At 32.8% G+C, this 23990-nt stretch overlaps 4 protein-coding genes across 7 annotated transcripts; 2 read left to right on the top strand and 2 right to left on the bottom strand.

The window, feature by feature from the left end:
• The first annotated feature begins 1515 nt into the window (after positions 1 to 1515).
• Positions 1516 to 5087, top strand: LOC106668503 (protein FAM45A-like). Its single transcript, XM_014397338.2, has 9 exons — positions 1516 to 1661; positions 1784 to 1962; positions 2016 to 2112; positions 4023 to 4151; positions 4207 to 4310; positions 4377 to 4475; positions 4543 to 4660; positions 4729 to 4861; positions 4927 to 5087. Exons 1-9 carry the CDS (start codon positions 1631 to 1633, stop codon positions 5063 to 5065), a joined length of 1029 nt encoding a protein of 342 aa, XP_014252824.1. The 5' UTR covers positions 1516 to 1630; the 3' UTR covers positions 5066 to 5087.
• Positions 5088 to 5118: 31 nt separating this feature from the next.
• Positions 5119 to 12223, bottom strand: LOC106668504. 2 transcript variants are annotated; one of them, XM_014397339.2, is made up of 6 exons: positions 11999 to 12223; positions 8389 to 8599; positions 7897 to 8323; positions 7669 to 7838; positions 5388 to 5454; positions 5119 to 5314 (listed from the first exon to the last, which is right to left on the bottom strand). In XM_014397339.2, exons 2-6 carry the CDS (start codon positions 8400 to 8402, stop codon positions 5225 to 5227), a joined length of 768 nt encoding a protein of 255 aa, XP_014252825.1. In that variant the 5' UTR covers positions 8403 to 8599; positions 11999 to 12223; the 3' UTR covers positions 5119 to 5224. The 2 variants fall into 2 exon arrangements, with proteins under 2 accessions (XP_014252825.1, XP_014252826.1); XM_014397340.2 differs by lacking the exon at positions 11999 to 12223 and adding an exon at positions 11671 to 11934.
• A 2111-nt stretch (positions 12224 to 14334) lies between these two features.
• Positions 14335 to 17329, bottom strand: LOC106668499 (centromere protein S-like). 3 transcript variants are annotated; one of them, XM_014397332.2, is made up of 5 exons: positions 16876 to 17033; positions 15259 to 15428; positions 15127 to 15193; positions 14963 to 15053; positions 14335 to 14544 (listed from the first exon to the last, which is right to left on the bottom strand). In XM_014397332.2, the coding sequence occupies exons 1-4, from the start codon at positions 16903 to 16905 to the stop codon at positions 14964 to 14966; spliced, it is 357 nt and encodes a 118-aa protein (XP_014252818.1). In that variant the 5' UTR covers positions 16906 to 17033; the 3' UTR covers positions 14335 to 14544; position 14963. The 3 variants fall into 3 exon arrangements, with proteins under 3 accessions (XP_014252818.1, XP_014252816.1, XP_014252817.1); XM_014397331.2 differs by lacking the exon at positions 14335 to 14544 and adding an exon at positions 14850 to 14889; XM_014397330.2 differs by lacking the exon at positions 14335 to 14544 and having other exon boundaries at positions 14564 to 15053; positions 16876 to 17329.
• Positions 17330 to 17951: 622 nt separating this feature from the next.
• On the top strand, positions 17952 to 23980 carry LOC106668498 (uncharacterized protein F54F2.9-like). The gene is made up of 10 exons (XM_014397326.2): positions 17952 to 18162; positions 21708 to 21897; positions 21968 to 22288; positions 22350 to 22468; positions 22534 to 22659; positions 22783 to 22868; positions 22939 to 23086; positions 23148 to 23244; positions 23303 to 23503; positions 23575 to 23980. Exons 2-10 carry the CDS (start codon positions 21757 to 21759, stop codon positions 23650 to 23652), a joined length of 1317 nt encoding a protein of 438 aa, XP_014252812.1. The 5' UTR covers positions 17952 to 18162; positions 21708 to 21756; the 3' UTR covers positions 23653 to 23980.
• Positions 23981 to 23990: the final 10 nt, after the last annotated feature.

Genomic DNA, 23990 nt, shown 5'->3' with positions numbered 1-23990 from the left:
TAAATTAATATCGACAACAACAAAATCTTAAACCGATCAGATCAGTAAACTTTTCAATTATGTTGGATCACCAGTGTTTAATTAAATGAGCTCATTAGCGATCACTGAATATCTATTTTATTATTGGCAGAGATGAAATTACAGTTTTCATGTAATACACCAAAATAAATATACAATACATAATATACAATAAAATAATAACAGAAAAAATATTTCATTTGTATATTTTTTTATTTAGGTATTGTTCTCAATTCTCGTATTCACAAATTTTAAAAATTGGGTGTTGTAATGAAATAAGAAATAGGAGGAAAATATTCTTTACCACAAATGGCCAATTGCCGGGCAATACTACTACAGGTGGCATGTGGGTTTGGCCCTAAAGGGACAATACGAACCAGGAAGAGTGTTAAGACAATTCAACATAAATTCACTCTCTTGACTTAACAAATGTCAGTTAAAAAAAGTAACATCAGCCAAACACATCTTTCCATCACCTAGTAGGTCGAGTTTGGGCAAAGAAACAGCACTTCTGGGCTATTTATATGACTCCCTCCAGCCAACAATGACCACCTTTTCAATGAAAGTAAATTCATATTTTATAACATATTAATAAGAGGACTGTTGCTACCCTCCCACCATTTTTAGATATAATTTGTATAATCGTAAATAAATAAGCTATTATCCAAATTGTTAATGTCCATCCCCAAACATTCAATTCTCCTTATTTTTATACACTGTCTAACAATTTCCTTATATTGAGTGGTAATATGTTGAAAAGTCCTAAGATGAATAGATCAGGATTATTAGAATATATTATGGTTGGATTTTTTATAATATGATATAACTAGATTGTTGTTACTGTTCCAGGTACTATATATAAATTTATATGGGTATTTTCATGAAGTACCGACATGACTTTCAATTTTAAATGATCTCTCGTTTCTGCTCCAAAAATTAGTCTTAATTCTCTTTCTTGTATAATTAGAATTTTTTCCATAATAATGTTCATCTTCTTAAAACTATACACCATCCCTAACCATGCCAATTTAACTTTCTGACGATAGTTAAACCTGTAAATTGTGCACATTTATCTAGTCTTTTTAAGTTGAATGTAATTTTTTATTAACATTTAGAAATGAGAATTGGAATTAAAATAATTGTACATATATAATTATCATCCAATATTTCTATAAATAAATGCTTATCACAATTGGTCACAAGGCATATCATCAGCAAATTGGTAGAGTCTAACGTTATTAAAGCTATCAATTTAACAAAAATCCAGGCCATTCATATAAACAACAAACAATATCCCAGAGCCCAGAGTCGATCCTTGCGATACTCTACATAACACATTTTCTCAACAAGAAAAGTTGTCATTTATTTGCACTATTTGTTTTTTGTCTAGGAGAAAACTGCGACGAAATCCTGGCTATACCTCTTTTTTGTTATTTTCAAGATAGTTATAAATATTACGCTTGCGTTGTCAAGTGCTGACGTGCTACAGTACAAACTAGCATCAGATGAATGCTTATCAGCACGATAACAGACGCCAGGCAGCGCGATTTGCCGGATTCCTTATCGGCCAATTGACATCAATGTGGTCCAGTTGACTCAAATATCAAAAACAATGACTTGTTTACTTGCCTATAACATAATTGGTAAGTCTTTTGTCTGGTCATTTGTGAATATTAACTAATCTGGAAGAATTTGAATATAAGAAACTTACTATTTGAATTTTTACTCTAATATTTCTTAATGTCTTGTATAAAAATACTTTCAGAGAAGGGTAACGATGGAGATGTTCTTTGGTCATGGGCCTTCCCCAGCTTAAAAGATGAACAGAGGAAATACATAGAGGATAAGTGTCATTTGAGCGATCTGAAATTTTCGCTTTACGGCAAGTTCAAGAACTGGTTTTACATCCATGTTACGGAATGCAATCAGGCGATCCTGCCGAATGTAAGCTATTAGCAATAAGCATCAACGTTCTGTACATGCAGCCTTGATTTCAGATTGAGAACATCGGCATTGTAGTTTGGGCGAAGGATTTCAAGCCAGATCAGTACCTGAAACTTGCGTCTTTGTTAAGCAGGGTCTATAACGAATCAGGTAATTCTAACTTCTATAACAGGGGCCGTGGTAGCTGAGTGGTTAAGGCGTCAGACTCCCAGCTAGTAGATCCCGCAGTCGTGGGTTCGATCCCCACCTTCGCCTCCGGACTTTTTCTGATGCCTAAGAGGACCGGTGGCCGTAATTGAAAGAAATTGACACAGCACTCATCAATGGAAGGAGAGGGATCAGATCTCAGCGACCCTGAATTTGGTCCCAACCCCCTTCACAAATGAGTTTCTTCAATGGAAGAACACTGGCACACCGTGGGCTCAAATTCACACTTATATTGCGAGCCCCCCAAAAAATGAAGCCAGGGATAAAGTACAATAAGCTGTACAGCTGCAGTGCTCAGGAGGGAACTCCTCCAGTTCCTGGTATCCATTGAAAAAAAAAAAAACTCTATAACACAGCACATAAAGAAACTTATTTGATCGGATTGTCTCTGACAAAAACTGTATCTTTAGAATGAAGGTTGGGTGAGTATTTAAAAGAGATTAAAGAAGATCTTTTAGAAAGGTTAAAATTAGATCCTGTACAGTAACGCCAGTACATCGAGCCATTGTCTGTCACCAAATGACCCTAAACCACCAATGGTCTACCAGTTATTCATTTTCAATGCCCTCGTTCCCAGAACTTCTTTTGTGCAGTGCACTTACTTATTGTTTCATACTGAATGCAGTGCAAATTTTACGAGCTGCCTTGGTTGCCCAAGTGCCTAAATTCATACAATAAGCTTGCACAAATTATGGCTTCTGAAGCCACGATAGAGAAAATATTTTACAATTTACGGTGAACTATTCAAAACACTTTTTCTTAATGAACTAACGCATTATTATGTTGATATTACATTATGTAAACACCTAATTCTCCTATGTAAGAAGAAAAAGGAATTGTAAAAAATTTTTTACTTTTTTTTCAGTTATTGTTTCAGTTTATTCCCTATAAGATCGACCTAATTATATTAGCATGCGCTCATCACTGTAAAGCTGGGTTTCCATTGCGCGAAAAAAAATCTCTCGCAATTAAATGTGAATTACTCGTGAAACACTGTCTCAGGTGTCATTTCCACGATGCAAAACAAAGTGAGCCATCAGTTTGATCGTAACAAGCATGCCGTTTATAATTACACCAACTGCTGCGCCAGAGTTTGCTATCATGGCGATACTTTTTGTCTTTGTTCCATTTTGATGCTCATTTCCTTTGTTCTTGTTATGATTTTTATCTCTAGCATCCCACAAAAGTCAGTCATACGTTTGGATAAGTTGAATGCAGTCCTTCTAGTTCATTCTCATACGCAAGCCAAGTGCGTTTCACACAGAGAAACGCTAAAAAACTGACAGCTGGTTGGCTCACCCTTAAATATCCTAGGTATAGGAAATATAGCTAGGTATACACATCATGGGACATGTTTTGCGAGTGATTTTTGCTCAGTATAAAGCATGGTTAAGGTAAAGGTCCTATGTTCGAATCCAGCAGCCCCCTTTCCCCCCCCCCAAAAAAAAATGTAACCTGGGGTTTGAAATGACCTCTGCTGTTGTGAACTCCCATTAAAAAAATAATAAAAATGAATATTTTGTTCAAGTCGTGAGGAGAGGTCAAGAATGAGGCAGTTTGGAAAAACACCTTTTTCATTTCTTTGTCGATGTTTCGACCTTTATTCGGGTCATCTTCAGGGTTGTTGATAACACTTAAACACCAATATGATACCACAAGAATAGCACCACACTTTATGACCTGAAGATGGCCCGAATAAAGGTTGAATGTCCGCAAAAAAATGAAAAAAAGTTTTTCCAAACTACCTCATTATTGACCGCTCCTCATGGCTTCAACAAATTATGAAAAAACAGGTCACTAAGAAACACATAAATAAATCTGTTAGCATGTAAAATTGAATTCTGGAATTGCAGGTGATCCGACTAAAGTGCTTCAATTTTATTTAAGTGTGGTGACAAAAGACATCACTCCAAACAATAATGGGTCACTGTTATTTAAAGAATTTTGTTCCCAGAAAACTTCTAAGTCTTCAAGAATCAAAGGTCTGTTTTATTACAGCAAGTTTTGCTTCTGTCATTAATTATTTTAATTTTTCAGAGCTTATTAAAATGTTTGGTTTAGAAGTAATTTTGATTTACAATACTCTTTTACTTGAGAAAAGGCTGATCGTTTACCACCATTCACTCCCAGTATTGTTGGAGGTAGAATAAAACCAATTTTTCAATTTCTGTGAACAAGTTTTGTTATTTATCATTGATATCTCTCAGTGGTTGAAGTCATTCCCTTATTTTATCGCACATCGTAAAATAGATGACCACTTGATCCCTTGGTTTGAAGTAAATGATCAAGACATTTCAGAACTAAGGGTAATAACTCAGAAATTGAAAAATTATAAATCCCCCATGTGAAAGTAAATTCAGTTTAATTTTACAGTCTCGGAGAAATTACATCGCTGGGTGTTGTGATAACTCAGTATTCTTGAGGAGTGATCTTTATGATGTACTTGTCAATTTGCCGGCTAAGGAAATCACAATCTCCCCTCAATCAAAAGGTACAATTTGAAATATTAAAAAATATATATATCTTAAATCTTAAACCATACTTTTTTTTTTTTTATAGATAAATTACCCGTGACAAAAACCCATAAAGATATTGCTCTTTTCATGGAGCAGTTAGCAGATAGTGAAATGGATGAGGAGAAGGTTGTTAGTTCGATAACAGCTAAAACTAAGGAGCTTATTAGTCTTATCAGGTATTCACTTTTTTCTTTTTTTTTCTATGGATCAACAATTAAAAACAACAATAATTAACTTGCAGATCCATGTCTGTCAAAGGTGAAGACATGAGGGATTACATTTCACTTGAAAAGATCAAAGAAAGGAACTTTTCTCCTGTAATGGAAAATTTCATAGTCCAACTAGCTTCCACAGAGAATATTTATTTTTCAAACAATTGAAATAAAACATTTGTACAACTCATATTGTAAATTAAATTCTCACTATTTATAATATATTATATATTAATACTCTTTCAATATATACAATTATTTCCATATTTACAATTTTTACATATTTAAAAAATCTTAACCCAAACACAACCTAAGAAATATTGCCAATTATGAAAATTCCGTATAAATCTCGTCCCCTGAAATCTCTTCCTCTTTGATCACAGTGGTATCAGTCTCTAGGTCATTAAACCTTTCCAACTAAAACATAAACAGATAAGTAAATATTGGGTGGAATGATAAAAACAGCACTGGGTAAAATAAAGCAACAGACCAGAGGTTCATTTCTTCTGAAGAGAAGCTTAACGTCATCAGTTGTTATTACTGATCGACCAGCATGGCTGGAAAAGGAAAAAATACATTGTTAAATAATAATAGCATAGTTTTTACACTTCAATTACTTGTTGAGAATATTATTTTTTATTACGGGGTGAGTGATGAGAGAAAGTGAAACAAACTAAATACAATAATTATATATTATATCTTCCCTTTTTCTCGGAGAAACTCAGAAGAATAAAGAACAACTTTCTATTATTAACAAGATTTGATAAATAAAAATAAACATAAAAGGTAATTCAATATGACATTAAAAATCGTTAAAAAATAAATAAATGAAATCTACAGAGTGAACATTAGGCTGATTTCAAATCGTTTTTCTAAAGATTTTACCGGCAAATTGTAGTTCTATTTTTTTCTTTGATGAAGCAATAAATTTGATTAAAAAAGTATTTTAAATCGTGAAGACCTCATTCAAGTTAGTGGTAGATCACGATGTACAATGGCTAGAGAAAATTGTGTTACTGCTCTTGCCAAACTACGGAACCGTCATTTAATGGCTTCCTTGATAACGGTACGATAGCTCTAAAACAGTCATCAGAACGCTTCCTGAGAATTGCCTTGTCTGTCTCACTTCAAGTTCTCTACTACTGGAACGGTATCGAGTAGAAATATACCGGGGACCGTGGAAAAGACATTGAGAATAGCTAATTTTACACTTATGTTGAGGTGAGCAGTCCCAGAAGAAAAGTCCAAATGCTTCGTTCAAAACATTTATTGACAACGTTTTGGACGTCTCACATCCTTCATCAGATACATAATCATTTTTTTTGTGTCAGTAACACCCTTTCCGGCGTCCCAGACCAATAGCAATTTAGAGTTTTTCTTTGGAAAAAGAATGATTATGTACCTGATGAAGGACGTGAGACGTCCAAAACATTGTCAATAAATGTTTTGAATGAAGCATTTGGACTTTTCTTCTGGGGCCACTCACCTCAACATAAGTTTAAAATTAGCAATTCATTATTCAATGGCTGACTAAAACAAGGACATTAAGAATACTTTGCTTCATGTGAGACACAACCTTTTCAAAGACAGCCAGTTATAGTATGGTATTATCAAACAGATCTTTCACTGCACTAAGGTACATTGAGGAAGTCTTCTGGAAGCTGTGGTCCCTTTCGCTTCACTTATTAGGGAAAACTTAGTGATAATGCTAGACCGCATGTAGTTCAAATTGTCACTTAGAGGGTGTAGGAATTACCACAATGAATTGGCCAGCATGTTTTCCTTTATGGATGACTTATGAGGTATGATAAAGAGATGGTTAGGCATCGTTCACATACTACAGTAAGCTTTGAACAACTTCAAACTGCTCTTGCTGAACAATGTGATTCTGTTTCACAAGAAGAAACCCAGTCGGACTCGATGTTTAGGAGACTTCAGGCCCTCCAGGAAGTAATATGTGTTATTAAGAGCAATACAAGGTAATAAATTGTAAATATAAATTTTGCCACTAAATGATTTTTTATTTTGGTGAATTTTCTTTCAAACCATCATAATTACATATTTTTTTAGTAAAACCCATGAATTTCTGATCTTGTTTAATTTGGTTTATATTAAAATAAGTATGTTGCAATTAATACAATGATAATAATTCATAGTGTGTGGCATTTGGTGATCGTTAATCGATGATTATTTAGAGATCATGAGATGGTGGTGACCAGACTGCATCTCACGATCTCTAAATAATCAATATATACAGTTGAAATAAATAGGAAAAAAAATGAATGTCTGTTTTTTTTTTTTGTCATTTCTGTATATTCCCAAAATGTCGGATTGGAATGAGTTCATCTTTCTCTAACCATGACCACTCCGTCCCAGATATAAACTAATATATATATAATATTTATTTATCACCTAGTATTAATTATGTGAATCATTGGTCAATTTTAATTTCAAGATATTTTCATTTTAAATTTAACAGTAACAAATTTTAAATTTCAGATAATCTATACTTTTGAAAAGAATTTAAAGCACAGTTAATAGAGTAAACAGGCTGTACATTATTTCAGTTTTTGGCTTTACTTTTTGTTCTATATTCTTGAATTAAATCATTCATTTATTATTATTTTTACTTATTCATTGACATGCGGCAGATGGAATTTTCCATGCTTTATGGTGCTTACATTATATTGTTAAATTATAATTTTAAATATTTGAATTGAAACAAATAAAGTACCATTATTATTAAGAGAGTAAAAGTAATTAGTTCTTACTTTGCAAATGCTTCTACATCCTCAGCGTAATTTTCCATCTTTTTCCATATAAATTCTGCCATTAACTCTTTGGCATCATCAGACACTGTGAATTTTCCAAACAGACTGTTGTCGCTCGAGAGGTCGGTACAAGCTTCATTAATTGCCATGAGTGTCATCAGTCTGACGTTCTGAAAAGAAAACTGCCATTGTAAGAACAGACATGCAAAGCAAATCACATTTATTTACATTTTCTGCAACTGACATCCGTTTCATTTTTGGCCTATCATCAGGAGCAGGATAGGTTATTCTTTTTGGAGGCACGATGTTCCTCTTCGGCAGAATTTTCCTCTCGACTGAAGGTTTAGGTTTCTCTTCCTTACAGTAACTATAATCAGTGCTGGTAGGTTGGGCAGCCAAAGCCCTTTTTCTGTTTCCCAGAGGGAGCGAAGCATGAGGTGGATGGTGATGAGTGCCCGTCAACTCAAGGATGGCTTTGTCATCAGGGGCCATGAATAAGTATGCACGGCATAGCTTCTTTGTACAGGCATACCTTATTCCGTTCTTCGACATGGCACTTCTGCAGTATTTGTAATCATCTACGACAACCAGCCTACGTCCTCGCTGGCTCATCATAAATGTGAACTCCTTATTCAAACCAAAACTCGGACTAGGGCTATGTTCCAAAAGAGAAAAAGTTTATTGAACTATATCACTACCCTGGTAAATACAAATAAATACCTTTCTTCTGACATGATCAGAGTATTTCTCCTTTAAATAAAAACAATTGAAACGATTTAGTTAAAAACCAAATCACTTTCTGCCATTAAATGACTGGGATCAATTTTTTTTTTAATAATAAATTTTAACTTTTCTTCTTTGCTTAGAAATTCTAGACTTTAGATTATCTTCCTTTTATAAAATACAATCTGTATAATTGTAACATACAGACCTAAAACAAAAACATGCATAATCATTTTTCTCGTACTAATTATCACTTATCATATTTAATAAATAAGTAGGCTTGACAGTTACATGTCACGACGAGGGGTCAAACCACTTTACAAAACATTTTTCATGCCATTATCTACCAAAAAGTCATGGGTTCTGCCATGATTCGAACCCAGTACGCTAACATGGTGAACACGAGTTGGACACCATAACCACTCTGCGCAAAATACCGCGGTACCCTTCACTTATCGTCCTATTATATTTATGATAAATAACAGATTATTTTAAATGAAAAGTCTGCTTTTACATTGTATCCCTAAAAGGAATAAGTTACCATTTCATACAATTCATTCCTCAGTATATCAATAAACCATTTTTCTACACTATCGATACTATATACGGATAATATATATTAAAAGTAATTCTTTTAAAGCAGAGGTATGGTATCAAGTTTGACCAGTCATTCGGCATGTTTGAGGTATGGGAATCAATGATTTGGTCAATAGTTTAAATCTCAATAAAAATCCATTATGTTTAGTGGTCTATTGACCAAATTAATTTATTCTATTTCTTTTCAACCAAGACCTTACATAAAAAGAATAATTACTTGATAAAAATGGTTACAAATCTTAATTTTATGGCATCTTATCATATCCATACATCAATCGATGTAAAACTCATGTCAAAAATGCTCCAAAATCAAAAATGGCTATTTGAACAGTCCTGATCTTATGCACATCTGGAATTTCCAAACCAATCAAAACATTAAAGCTCCAATAAGTTTCTAAATAAAATTAACACTAAACTTCATGCCCTCTTGAAAAATCAAGTGAATTATAGGTAGGATGTCCTACTTTCTGGTTTGTTCACATTAACATGTCAATGGTTTTAGTATTAGAAGTACCGACCGAATTTGTGAATATTATGGGTCAAGGTATGGCTTTGAAGAAGAAACCAAATTTAGTTGCTTCTGCCATGCTTTCAACCTATTTTAAGGTCATCATCAGGGCAAAACAACCTTAACCGTCTATAGATTGACGGATTTAAGTTGTTTACAGAATATATTACAGAAAATAACAAAAATGACCATAGACCTCTTAACTTAAACCAGTGCTGATGGTCAATATGATCAATGTACTTAGGACCTGTCAGTAAATCTCTGGTCAATAAATAGTACAGTATTGGTCACTAAGATTTCATATCAAAGCTGGCCAACTAAACAGAACTACAAACTTTCTACAAAGCGCAACTACTTTTTAAAAAAGGTATTTATTTATTACTCATTGTTGATATTGCGTTAGCTTATTAAAAAATGAACCTGTCATGATTTAAAAAAGTCAATATGGCTAGGACATGTCAATGAGATTTAAAACATGAGGGAATCATTAAGTTTTTAGAAAGTAAATGTTTTAAACACGGTTGAATAGTATGAATAAAATTACTAACATGAAGGCATCTTCATCTGAGTTTAGTTGGGGACTGGCCAGCTTGCATTTTAACGAAAGCGTTGACAATAAACAATAACATCTTGATAAAGAAAATCAAGCCAATACAGATAGGAACTGTAATCTTCATCTCAACAAACTCTAAAACTTGTCAATGACGATCAATGACATTATTGATAATTAAATACTAACCTCTTGATAAAAAGTCAATTTAAACTTTAACAGACCAGATAAAAATGATCGGTTATGACCAGAGATTTGAGGTAGAATAGCCAGATTATCTAATCCAAATTATAAATTAAATTTTCACAATGCAGTCTCAATGAAAAAGCATTCTTTCTTTAAACTATTAAATCTTATGTTTCCTGTATTTGAATAAATTTTTGCACGTTTAGGGTAAAACTGGTCAAATTTTGGCAAAATGAAATAATTGTTTATTCTAATATTATTCTAATTATCAAATCCAAACTGTAAATCAAATTTACACAATGCATTCTCAATGAAAAAGCATTTTTTTTAAACTATTAAATCTGTCATATTATATGTTTCCTGTTGAGTAAATTTTTGCACGCTTGGGGTAAAATGGTCAAATTTTGGCAAAATGAGATAATTGCTTATTCTAGTAAGTTTCAGGCTTGACAGAATCTATAATTGAAGTTTAAAAAAAAAGAAACGATTTTGTTTTAAACGTAATTTGCTCTTTAGTCATCTTGAGAAGTTACAACTTTTATTTTTTTAAATTCTACTAGTATATTTGTAAATTCAACTCATAAATCTATTTACTAAGACAGCTACATTGAGATCGATGAAATGTGAGTACAATAAAATAAAAAAAATTAAAACAATTGAATCTGTACCAAATGTCTAAACGATAAATTAGAAAGCCTGAAAAGTTTTTTGACTTATCCAGTTTTGACTCGATGGTTCAAATACGGCTATTCTTAAGACAATTCACAACATCAATAACATGAATAAAATACAGTAGACTATTCAGGAGATCTACCTGCCATACCAAGCAGCACCATGGATAATAGGAAACTCCTCAAATTTCAAGTTTCGAAGCATTTTCTTCTATATACATACTAATTAGACACTTTCTGTATCACATCTATCGTCATTGTTATGTACACATAAGTCAGGTTTTGGTTTTAAATAAGAAAAATGCAATGCACAATAGCGTACATAGTTATTCAGGAAACCCATTGTACATACATCAACTGGTATGCACCTATGCAAGGCATCACAACAATTGAGAAAAATTATTAAACGCCTAAAAACGATAAAAGTCAACAAAAGGGATGAATGAAAGAGTGGTTAACAGTTGTCTACTGTATGCAATTAAAGGCATCTTCAACAAATTCAGTAGTTGCTGGCCATACAAACAGCTTCTCAATGATTTGTCACTATTTCAACTTAGTTGACTGGAATGCATTGGTTAGTCAACATTTTAATCTATCACAGAAGTTTCCTAAAGTCAATATTGACTTCATATAAAATATGGCCTTATGAAAACAGCTCTAGAATATTCAAGGTGATAAATAAGCTGGTCAATGGCTGCAATCCGAACACAAACTTTAATAACTAAAAGTGAAATCAAGTTGAATAAATTAGACCTGTTTACACTTACATGAACTGTTAAAATCACAACTAACTTTTTACAATATGTGTGGATTCATGCTGAAGGTGATCAATAAGCTTGTTGAATCGCGTTCTGTCTCAATAAAAGTGACGCTTTACACAAATAAAAAGGTAAAACTGAAGGACATGACTATAAAAAGACAAGAATAATGTTGCTATTTAAATACACATTGTTTCGTTGTTCTTTCAATTGAATGTTCTTGTTAAACACGTTAAATAGTAATAGTTTCTTTTCAAACACAATACCAGAATACACATAAAGCAAAGAGCTTGTATTTATAGGCACCCAAAGGTCAATCTGGTTGATGATCACTTACCAGTCAATTGGCCCAGAAAGCAAGGCGCTATCGTCGGACCGTTCTTACGATATTTTTCGGTTCTGGACAACTCGTAAATGAAGAAGGTGTTGGGGGAAAAAGGACAACGGTCCGTTTTTAAAACAGCTCCGAACAAAATAAAACAGGAATGATAATGGATGAACTGGGGGAGGAACAGTGCATGGGTGGATGCCCCTTCTGGCCACCTACCAAAGTACCAACTACAAGTTATACCAGTCCCCACCACTGTCACCCGTCATCGATGTATCGCCGATTTTGGACAATTTGACTTCCTTCTCAAGTCTTAACTTCTTACTAACATTATACGACGATTTTGGACAATTTGACTTCCTTCTCAAGTTCTTAACTTCTTACTAACATTATAATAACTCCTGGCAACCACTTGTCTTTTTTGGCCATAGTTGATTTGGCAATGACATTTAAAGGCAAAATGAATCCATAAGTAATAAACTTGTACCAAAGGTTGTCCAAAATTGGTCCAAAATAATCATCAAAAAGTTCCATTAGGGATGGTTAGTTATTAGCATTTTTTGGTCTTATATATATATGTAATTAGTTATGACCATCTTGATAAAAATAATATGTACTACAGAACTTTTAACAATGATTATTCACAAAGAAGGATAAATTAGCACCCTCCATTCTTAACGCTATTAAAGATCAACAATATGTCTTCATCAAAGAAAAATCCACAACTACAAACCATCTTTTCCTGAACTTTATTTTAAACTTCTTGCTGAAAAGTGGCAAGTTGATGCCATCTACATTGAGGAGGAACTTGATGATCACCCACTTATTTATAGCCAAAGTAGCTGTTCATGATTTCTATGGCACTATTTTAAGTTCTCCTACTATCTTTCCAAGAACAATATATTAAGTTAAAAACCTAGTATTTTCTTTACCTATCATCCTCTGGAGTCCTCCAGGGATCACTTAGGCCCCTTACTATTTAACATCTTCATTAATGATATTGCATCTGCTCTAATGACACGCTTTCTCCTATTTGGAGATGACCTCAAAATATCCCACAGAATCCATTCTTTATCTGACGGTGTTTATTTACACTTCAAACTAATTAATCTGGGAAAGTGATGCATCATCAACTGCGCTGTTGGGCAAATTCAATACACCACTCAATTTATTTAGTTTAAAATTAAATCTATTATCTTTTTACTTTAGTTACAGGTAATTAGGAGCGATCATAGTGAAAACAAGCAGTAAATACTGCTTTCTTTCCTTACTTTGTTTACTTTTGTACTGATTGTCCCCAATTGCACAAAAAGTAGTACTATGCCCTTTGTAAAGATTGCTTTCAGTTAATATTTTTCCTTCATTGATTTCATTTGATATTATTCTTATTCTTAAACCTTTTTCAATGGCTCCAGTCAAGCATTCAAGTGAGTATGACAGTGTTAGGGTCATAACATTATTACAGAAAAGATACAGCCAGTACGAAGTCAAGGAAGGGTTCCTATGCACTTCAGAGAAACAGGGCTTCACACTAGAACGCCAGGACACAGTTGACCTAGACAAGAGAGAGACGCACCCACCTTTTCTTGCCACACCGCATAGGAACATGTGAATTGGATATTATTGGAAGATTGGAGACATCTTTACAGATGGGGGTGAGAGTTGGCCTCAAATCTTCAAATGAGCATAATTTCATATGGGGAGATTCAGGAGAAATGCTGCAAAGTTCTTCAGGTGGTTTTCCAAGGTGGTCATTGATGCTCTGGGGTAGCATTTCCTTAATCGCTAGAATCAGCGGAATCATGTTGAGAGCTTGGGGGCTGAATATTAAACAGTTAACTTGAAAATTCTTGTATGTTGAAATGGAGGTAGATTTGGGTCATTTCTGAGGCTTCCTTTTTTAGCTAGTCAACTGCAACATTTTTTCATATCCTACATGTATTTGTAAAATTTAAACAATGTTTATAAATCCCAGGCCCTGAAGATGATCTCAATAAAGATTGAAACGTTAGCACGATAAAGAAAATGTTTTTCTAAAACCTACATCACACCAGACCGCATCTCACGATCTCTGAATAATCATTAACTAACGGTCACTAAACACCACATATTGCCTTTAATTCCCTCTTGTCCTGGGACCCACCTTAATGTTAGGCTATTTGTAAATCTTTTTTTTTACAAGTTTTGAGTTGACCTCATAGGCTTGGAGAGCCTTTAGAACTGCCTGGCTATCAGATAGTATTATTATTATTGCACCCTTGATTTATTTGTTATTTATTTTCATGTTCACATGCATCTATCGCTAGCAATTCAGCTTGATAAATAGTTTTCTTTATAGGTTTTTCAAAGTCTAGTCTTTTTTCTGATGTTCATGTTCACATCAAGGCACATCATAGATTGTCTGTGTGTACAACAAAAGATCCGTCTTTTGCCATTAAATGTCTGTTTGTTTATCGAGCATGTCCTATCCTTAATCTACTAAAAACTACTTCTGAGAGCCAAGTGTTTTGTACCGAAGATTGCCATTTTGTTACTGTAGGTTTGATATTTCATATCTAAATGACAAACATAAAATGACAATTATAAAAAGGCACTGTTTATTAACATGTACAAATTGTTATAATTATTACATTAAATTATTAATAACGAAATTAACACCAGGAATATATAAATATGAGTTAAGACTTTTCAATAATAAAAAAAAGGCAATTTATCACAGATTAGGATCACACATTTTGATAAAAAAATTGACTATGAGGTTTAATTTAAATCCTATTCTGAAATCTGTTCATTTTCACTGTTAATTAACTATTTTGGCTGAGCTGTATTGCTTGTATTTTTTATTTTTTAAAAGTCAATTTTTTCTTAACAGCAATGTGGTTATTTTTTTTATATATAAGCTGGAATAAAAGGAATATTTAATAAAATTTCGCTTAATTACTAAAATAATATTAGAGTGCAAAATTTATTCACATTATTCTGTTGTGTTTTCTGCTTCTCTTTTTCGTTTCCCTGGCTTTTGTGTTGCAGATTTTTCCTTCTCAAGTATCGTCATCGCTTCAAGCTTATAAAATAGAAAGCAAAATAAATTAATAATTACCGAACATTAAATCTTGCAAAAATCTTTTTCTGCTCACAATTTTTTCATTGTATCTGAAAAGGAGTTTGATATCATCGTAGTTTATTTTCGACCTTTTAGCATGCCTGCGAAATTTGTCAGATTGTTCATATTGGCTGAAAAACAGTTTCAAACAATCAATGAATCTCACCGAGCGAAATGCTCAAGGTCGGTGGCATAGCACTGCATCTTCTTCCATATGAACTCGGTGATGAGCTGTTTGGCATCCTTGTTGACGGTGAACTTGCCGAAAATAGTGTTGTTCATCCCAACGTCATCACACGTTTTACTGACAGCCAGATATGTTGTTAATTTCAATTTCTGTTACAGAACAATTACAATAAATAAATATTTTAAAAAATTGCACGTTTTAGTGTTAGATGTATCAACCACTTTTTTACTCAATAATCTTGGTATGGTCTGGATGAAAAGCAAATTCAATTGTTACTGACAAACTTTTGACTTATTTTAGTGTCATAATCAGGACAAAAATCTTAAATCGTATACTAATATAATGATTGAGGTTGTGGTAGTTTTTTTTTTTTTTTTTAAATACTGTTCTGCCAAGTTTTTGACTTTATTTGAATCGGACATTTTTTTTTCTCACAAAATGCTTTTTTGAGGGATTCCCATTCTCTAATTGTTGGCGCCCTTATGATTATTATGATTAAGTAAAATCTGGCAGGGTGTTGTAGATGAAACCTAGCATTCATTTGGAAAAGGAATTATCTTTCAGAGGTGGTGTAAAAAGGAATGTCTTTCCAACTTGAAATTTTGGCTGTGCAGTCTCTAACAAATCATTATTATTATTTGCTTTGGATAAGTAGTAAGAATTTGAATTACAAGTTAAGAACCAGGAGATGTGATTGCAAAACCCTTCATAAATAGCATAGCAGAAGAGCGGTTTTGCTCATTGAAGAAACCACAAACTGACCCCTTACTCTTCATCCAAAGTCCATCTAACATTCCAGCTTATACTGAAAAATTTCTATAAATGTAAAAAGTCTGATTTAAAAAAATTGTTATTTACGGCCTTAAACCTTTTTTTCACAGCAAATATACAATTATTTTAATGCATATAATACATTATTACATTACAATTTTATACATTGTTTTTATGCATTATTTATATTAACGCATAGTACATTAATAGTTGCACGTATAGTTATTATTATTTTTTATTGAACATAAATTGGATATTACAAAATATACCTATCTGTAATTCATTGAGCCTTCTACATGCCTATTATTATTATGATATTAATTTTATCTCTTCCAATAATTTAGGGCAGTTTACACAGTTATATAATAGATTAAATATAAAATTTACATCACAGATAGTTCTTCTATTTTCAAGTGTATTGATATTTAATATAGTTCTTAAACTATATTAAATATAGTAACAGTAACTGTTAAATGTTCTTAAACTATTACTGTATTTGTTTCATTTAAAAAAAAATGTGTATAATTGAGTATATTTAAGATAGTTTTGCCCTGATGATGATCTTAAAATAGGTCAAAAGCTAAGCAGTAAGAACTGAATTCCTTTTTACAAACACACCACACCGAGATCCAGATTATTCATGATGTTGATTTTTCCAATGTTGTGAATGTCGTATGTTGTGGCTCAACTGTTTATGGAGGAGGATGTGAATGTAAACGCATTAAAAAAAAAATCACAAAACATTGGAAAAGCTTACTATCACCCAGTGCAAAATAGACAAAAAAATTATTTTGCCATTCTACAACAGATAATTTAACTAATTACCTCGTCGGTGGATAATGACTTCCAATCCATGGCGTTAAAAATATTAGATAAATATACACTTTTTTAAACTGAGGAAGACGTTTCAAGTCATTGTTGACATTTTAAAAGCAGCCAGAGGATAACAGCTGTATAGTATTTAAAGCTTTAACCTCCAATGACTGGAAATTAAAGAGACGGAAAATTAAGTATTGTTGCTCAGTACTTCAGGGGATTTTAACTTGTTCGGTTAAAAAAAATTATTCTTAACAAACTTCATTTTCCACTCATTCAATTTGTTTAAATAACCAGATTTTTTTGCGTTTAACGGACGTGAATCGTGCCAGAGTGGAAATAGTATTAATGGGGACAAAAAGTAAAAAAAATGTAAACAGTTTTTCCTGTTTTTAAAAATCTTTTACAAGGAATTCAAAGGCGTTTAACACACGTGATTCGGTCCAGAGGTGGAAATACTCAGTGTTACAGGAGACAAAGATTTTTTTTTAAATTAGTTTTTTCTTTATTCAATAATTGTTTGTTTAGAATTAGGTAATAAACATTTTCTTTTTAAAAGACTTATATTTACAACAAACCTATTTTTGGAATGCAAAATATGAATAAACCTAAATACACGAAAGTTTAAGGGTGGTGCGTTTATTGGTCCATCAGTGCAGTTGTAATTTACATATTGTAACAAAAAATTGCAGATTTTAATAAAATTCTGAAATAAAAAATAAATGATTAAGATCAAAATTTTTAGTTAAATTTTAATCTATAAGTAAATGATTTTCCAGTATTTTGGTGAGTTTTCTTTCAAACCATCAAAATTAAATAATTTTTATTAAAACTCATAAATTTTTGATCTTGTTTAATTTGGTGTACATCAAAATAAGTATGTTGTAATTAATAGAAAAATAAAAATAATTAGAGTTTGAAATAATTTTTTTTCTCTTAGTTTGAGTATATTTATAGTTGTCCGTTATAAAGAAGTCAATTACTCAGATGAGTACTGACGGTGAGGATGGGAGGATGTATTGAGGTTCAGAGAGTTGTCCGCTATAGAGGGGTTTCATCCGTTTCAAAGGTTAGGCATTAAAACGTCAGTGCTGAAAGGTATAACCTTTCTGATGTGTAACCGTTAATTTTTGAGTGCGGCTTCAGCAAAACGTGTCCAATAATTACTGTTTCGTAGAATATTTCCCTTATGAAAATGGTATTCGTTGGACAGGGGTTTCCCACGAAAATTATATGAAGTGGACAATATCGGCCAAATGAGTTACGCTTTATTTCAAGGGATATAATAGAAACAAGGTAAACCGGGCAGTATTCTTTTAAAATGTGTTACTTAACTACGCTCGTCTCGCTTTAACGCAACTCGAAGCGATAATTTTCTCGCTCTGACGCGGCCGATAGGTAGATTCGGGGTTTCACGCTTCATTTCAACCGGTGGTCGGGTTTTCCCTCTTTCTGCCTATTATAAACGCAAAGTGAAAGTTAAAATGCTCTTGGGTTGATAAACTAAGCTTTTAAAAGTAGTAAGTACTTTGAATGCAGTCGGAAGAAAGTGCCTAGTGTTTCTGGATGTCAGGTTGACGATATACTACATTATTTAGCCTACTGTAACACATCTCACTTTCAAAGATAACATTTGAGTTTAAATAAAACTAATTTAACAGATGTATAAGTGAGAGTTGAATAGTAAGTTTAATCTAGATTGTGTTTGTGAGATTTCCTCCTGGGGTCTGCAGGGTGACGAACCTATAATTCGATAGTTATCTATCATCTTGGTCTGCCTATCCTCGCTGATTTTGTCAGACCAAGAGTCATGCTCTGATAGACATGATATCTCTGAATGTGTTGAATGTAGAATACTTTAATGAAAATTATTTTATATACCAACAGTGTCTAACTGTCTTCCCAGCCGCAATGTGTGGCAGCTAGAATCTTTCAGTTAATATCAGAAGTCAAAATGGTAGTTTTTTGGAGGGGTGGCAGGCTTGCTGCACATGAGTGTTGTATTTCAACGGTTCTCTCATCAAAATTTGCAATATTTGGGTTTAATTTTCACCCCTAAACTTGCCCTTAACCCCCCACCTTTAACGCAATATTTAAATTCTGATTACTTATATTAGCTGAATGGATCGTACACGTACACACAGAGCTGAGCGTATTACTTCTCACAGTCAGCTGGTAATTCTGGCTTTTGCGTAATTTGCTATTAATTATTGGCAGGTCGTGATAGTCGCTCACCTTGTGTGTTAGCAGTATGGGTTAAGGCTTGGTCTTATCCATCCAGCCACTGAGGTTGTTCTCCAGGGGCTTTCAGCAATTAGGTCATTTCAGCCCCTAACGCATTCGACTGATTCCAGATCTAAACCCACTCTCACACTATTAAATACATTATTTCCTTAGGGGGTGGTGGAGAACTCAATATTCATCCATCGACCCTCTTATACTACACATTCACTCTAATAAAGATAGTCACTCTCAACACTCAAAAATATACATAATACAATAAAATAACCCTGTTTCCTCCAAGAAACAGAAAAGAGACCTAAATACTCGCTGTTATTCTCAAGCACAAGTCTCATATTGGGTGGATTTGCAAAGTTGCACTATTCAATTTTGCGAGTTAACTTTTACCTTGGCCCATGTCTTGAATACATCCTAGTATTTATTGTTCTTTTTTTAATTTCTTTTTTATGAGGCTAGAGTTTATGCTGCTCAATAGATTTGGTTGTATGAGTTGTTCTGAGAGTTCCTTTTTTAGCTGGTATGTCTACTGCCTCATTGTCTGAAATTCCTTCATGACCTAGGACCTACCTTAGCTGTTCATACATAACGATCCCCCTTTCTAAGGATATTCAGGCAGTTCCAGACAAGTTTTGAGTTGACCTCATAGACTCGGAGAGCCTTTAGAACTGTGTGGCTAGCAGATAGTATTATTATTGTTGCACTGTTGAGCTGTTTGTTATTTATTTAATGTTCACATGTTTCTAAAGCTAGCAATTCCGCTTGATAGACATTTTTGAAAGGGCCAAGAGACATGTGCCCTCAGTTAGTGCCCCTTTATGAGTTTACCAGTTTCTTCAGTTTATACTTATAAACTAAGCTTATGGTAAATCAAAAATCCTCTAAAGCCGTGTTTCTGGCCAATGCCCCCCAGAGGGACAATTAGAGTTTTAAGGGAAGCAATTTTGAAAATAAGTCGTTTAGATTTTTAGTCAACTATGTGCCAATTTTCATTTATCATTTAGTTAAAAAATCATTGAATATAGTAGCTTCTGTTCGCCATGAAATAACTGAATTTTTTTGTAAGACCTTGGGTTATTCCAATCCTCAAGCATTTCGTGCTATTTTTCATTATCCCATTATAATTTCTGTCGGTATCTTATTTCACCGCATTTCAAGTAAGGCTTATCGTCATTGCTGCAGTAATTTAAATTATGGTTCATTAAAATCTTTATAGTCTCGCTTTTTCATAATTCAGTATATTTTATTAAAGTGTCAGATAAATTATATGTGTATTACGTTGTCACGTTATATTAATTTAGTTTTTAAAGGTCCTAATTCTAGAACAATGACAAACAATTTTTTTTTTTTTTTCAATCTTCGGGTAAATTTAGCATGAATATTAATATGCAAAAAGATACAAGCTATTCGTGTTTTTATGAAAAGGAAAAACAAACTTAAAACTAAAATTTTAATAAATTTAAACAATACTGTAAATGTAATCTTACAGGCTTATATAATTTGTTACCAATACTGACTTTTGCATATCAACACCTCCACAATTAACTCCAAATCTGTAAAGCAATGAATTGAAAATAAGATTTGGCATTTTGATTTTTATATACAAACACTACTGTGCAAATTATAATCCGTATATTTTTGTATGATAATTTCAATGTTAAATGAAATTTACGAGCCTGAGCCCCATAAATTACAAAACAAACCTATTTAATCGCACAAAACTTGATAATCGAGATCAGTGCAAGTGATGATTTTTGTACTGAACAAAACACTGCAATATTTAACAAGAATTAATATTAATTAGTATTTTGCTATTGTATATAACTGATTTACCAAGTGAAGGAAAATAAATAGATTGAAATACATTCCAAGAATCATATTACTTTCTAAGATTATAATTCACATGAAGAAAGCTGTCAGATATTTGATTAAATTTGGAAATTTCAATCAAATCAACGTGTGTTTTTACTCATTTTGAGAAAATAAGGTTTAATAAGGATATTAATTAATGTCCAGCAAATATGTTTCAATGATGCATGTGTTAAAATGCGACAAGTCAACTATTTTGGTATGAAGTATAATTTGGGTATACCAGATGCCCTTTTTAAAAGTACTTTGGACTTGAACCAACAAACTTTTTAGTGTCCACCAGCGACTGCTTTTTTATTTTTATTTTTTAAGTTAGATTCTTACTGATGCGATCTTATCAAGTTTGATCACAGTCTTTTTATATTGGTGTGTTAAAGGAGTATAACTTATTTTAAAAATTGAAGATCATCACAAGATGAGTTCCAGATCAAACAATTTATTAACCCTTATGTTTGTGCCATTGCCCTAGACGCGGAACATGGCTTTTGGGGGTTTAAACATTTTTATCTACTCTCTTTTATCAATTATTCTATAGTGATTTTCACAATAATTTTTAACTTTGAAAAGTCTAAATGGGCCATGGCACAAAAATGGTTGAGAAACACGTTCTAAAATAATCTTTTTAATTACCTTATGATCAACTGATTGAGATCAACTCAATTGAGAACATATTTTGTGTGATATTTATTTATTTTGCGAAAAAAAAGTAATTGTTTCCTCATCTATATGAATAGGTTACACTTTAAATGCTGAAGTTTACTTACTAAAGTGAATTAAAGTGAGATGCATCTACTTACGCTGATTACAATTGTTTCCTCTTTTACCCTCTCGTCGGTAAAATGTTGGGACCAAGAAGACATAGAAGTTTTTGACGCCGTCGAGGAGATAAGAGAGAACTTTTATGAACTACTTGGGGTATCTCATGTAAGCTAAATAAGTACATAAGAAAATGTGTTGACTTGATTATTTTGACTATTTGCAAATGTGAATTTAGACTGCAGAGCCAGATGAGATCAGGAAAGCTTTCAGACAGCTTTCACTGAAGGTACACCCTGACAAGAGCAACCACCCAGATGCCGAAACCCAATTCAGAAACTTAGTGACCGTCTTTGAAATCCTCAAAGACCAATCCAAACGTACCAAATATAACGACGTACTAAAAAATGGCTTGCCAGACTGGAAACACCCTGTATATTACTACAGGCGCTATAAAAAAATGGGTCTTTTGGAGTTAATGCTAATTTTATTTGGAATTATCACCATCGGGCAGTATCTTGTTGCTTGGGCATCATATTTAGAAAAGAAATATGTATTGGTAAGTAAAAATTTTTAAATTTTAATCAGAATTTTGTTATTAATTTTGGACTGTTTTAAAGGAAGAATTTGTTAGTATTAAGAGTAAAAAACTTCAAAAAAGGCAGAAAAAAGGAAAAATGGTGGACATGGAAGCCATCAAAGTGCTTCCTGAATTGGTCACAAATCTTCCAAAACCAAGGTTTTTTTTAAAATAAGTACTATTCCATGATGAAATTAAATAATCTTTACTTATTTTATTTTCAGCGTTTATTGCACTCTTCCAGTTCAGATATGCCGGCTATGCTGGTTTTTGATTGTCAAGGCTCCTCCATTAGTGATACATTGGATTAAAGAATATTCCCAAAGAAAGGAGAAGGAAGAAGAAAAAGAGTGGGTGTCTGCTTCTCCACTTAAAAATTATGATGTATTTAACTTCAAAAATAATAATTTTTATAAATAAGTTTTTGTTTTGTTAATTTAGTAAGTTACTACATAGTGGTTTTATTTTTGCAGAGAATCGAGTTCTGAAGAGGAAGTGTATGTCCCAAGAGAAAGAGGTCCAAGGAGGCGAAAAGCGTTCCAGATACCTGAGATGAAAGGTATGTTCAAATTTCTTAAAATTCAGATTAATATTTAATATAAAAAAATGATGTAAACGTTTTTAATTAGACTCTAACAATGAAATAAAAATCAAAGATGAGCCCAAAGCTGCTCCTACCAAACCCACACCTGTGGTGTCTGGTGGGCTGTGGACTGATGATGACCTTTTAGATTTGATACGCCTAATGAAAAAATACCCAACGGGTACTCAAGAACGGTAAGGATTTATCTTACAATGACTTAATGAAATGTTGAAACTAACAAGAAAAATTTCCTAGGTGGGAAAAAATAGGCGAATCGATGAAAAGGGCGCCTTTTGAAGTCGCACACATGGCACACAAAATGAAAGACGATGGTTTCAAACCTCCCAAAAAGGTTGTTGTTTGTTCAAATTTTATTTTATTTTTTTTTCTTTATAACAATAAATGTTTAGGACGACGAGGAGAGCACCGTTGTAGAAGAACCGCGTAAGAAAATGAAGACAAAAGGTGGTAAAATGGCGGAAGACGTAGAGGAAGGTACCTGGACACAAGTACAGCAAAAATCCTTGGAGCAAGCTCTGGCAATTTATCGTAAAGGGACACCAGGAGACAGATGGGAAAATATAGCCAAAGCTGTCCCTGGAAAAACCAAAGTATGTATTACACTTAAATTTGAGGCAAATTTTTATTTTACATTATTATTATTATTATTATTATTTTATAGGAAGAGTGTATGCAAAGGTATAAATACTTAGCAGATTTAGTGAAAAAGAGAAAACAGAATGCTGAAGAGTCATCCTGATTATTTAAGCTGTTTGACTTAAGTGATACAGAAGAGAATGGTTACATTTTTGGCCCATACTTTCTATTGTTGATAACAAAAGTTTTATTGTAAATATTTGTAATTTTTATAAATATGGTATGAATATTTATGAACGTTTGTCTGAGTGAGCCCAATGGTTGTGCTTTTAAAATAAAAATCATGGGTTGGTTTTTAAAAAAAGTTTCTTTTTATAGTTTTGTTGTGTGTCTATTACAAATCTGTTCTTATGTGATGGCAGGCTAAGTTCTGAAACAAATGTAATATTTTCTATAAATTATTTATGTTAATATAAGTTTACACAAATATATTTCTTTTTG

The sequence above is a fragment of the Cimex lectularius genome, unplaced genomic scaffold (genome assembly GCF_000648675.2).
Source record: "Cimex lectularius strain Harlan isolate CLEC.00 unplaced genomic scaffold, Clec_2.1 scaffold144, whole genome shotgun sequence".
Taxonomy (NCBI): Eukaryota; Metazoa; Arthropoda; class Insecta; order Hemiptera; family Cimicidae; genus Cimex; species Cimex lectularius.
Note: the sequence above shows the minus strand (reverse complement) of the source record. Positions and strands in the feature narration are given on the sequence as shown.

Excerpts from the sequence above, each read along its gene's own strand:
- LOC106668499 (XM_014397330.2), bottom strand. The coding sequence starts at position 16,905 with ATGGATTGGAAGTCATTATCCACCGACGAG. Across the intron at positions 15,429-16,875 it reads AGTCATTATCCACCGACGAG|AAATTGAAATTAACAACATA; the intron begins GTAATTAGTTAA and ends GTTCTGTAACAG. Across the intron at positions 15,054-15,126 it reads TCAGATACAATGAAAAAATT|CTTGAAGCGATGACGATACT; the intron begins GTGAGCAGAAAA and ends CTATTTTATAAG.
- LOC106668503 (XM_014397338.2), top strand. The coding sequence starts at position 1,631 with ATGACTTGTTTACTTGCCTATAACATAATTG. Across the intron at positions 2,113-4,022 it reads CAGGGTCTATAACGAATCAG|GTGATCCGACTAAAGTGCTT; the intron begins GTAATTCTAACT and ends CTGGAATTGCAG. Across the intron at positions 4,862-4,926 it reads GAGCTTATTAGTCTTATCAG|ATCCATGTCTGTCAAAGGTG; the intron begins GTATTCACTTTT and ends ATTAACTTGCAG.
- LOC106668498 (XM_014397326.2), top strand. The coding sequence starts at position 21,757 with ATGCATCTACTTACGCTGATTACAATTGTTTCCTCTTTTACCCTCTCG. Across the intron at positions 22,660-22,782 it reads GAGAAGGAAGAAGAAAAAGA|AGAATCGAGTTCTGAAGAGG; the intron begins GTGGGTGTCTGC and ends TTATTTTTGCAG. Across the intron at positions 22,869-22,938 it reads CCAGATACCTGAGATGAAAG|ACTCTAACAATGAAATAAAA; the intron begins GTATGTTCAAAT and ends GTTTTTAATTAG.
- LOC106668504 (XM_014397339.2), bottom strand. Across the intron at positions 5,455-7,668 it reads GATGTAGAAGCATTTGCAAA|CCATGCTGGTCGATCAGTAA; the intron begins GTAAGAACTAAT and ends TTCCTTTTCCAG. Across the intron at positions 5,315-5,387 it reads TCAGAAGAAATGAACCTCTG|TTGGAAAGGTTTAATGACCT; the intron begins GTCTGTTGCTTT and ends TTTATGTTTTAG.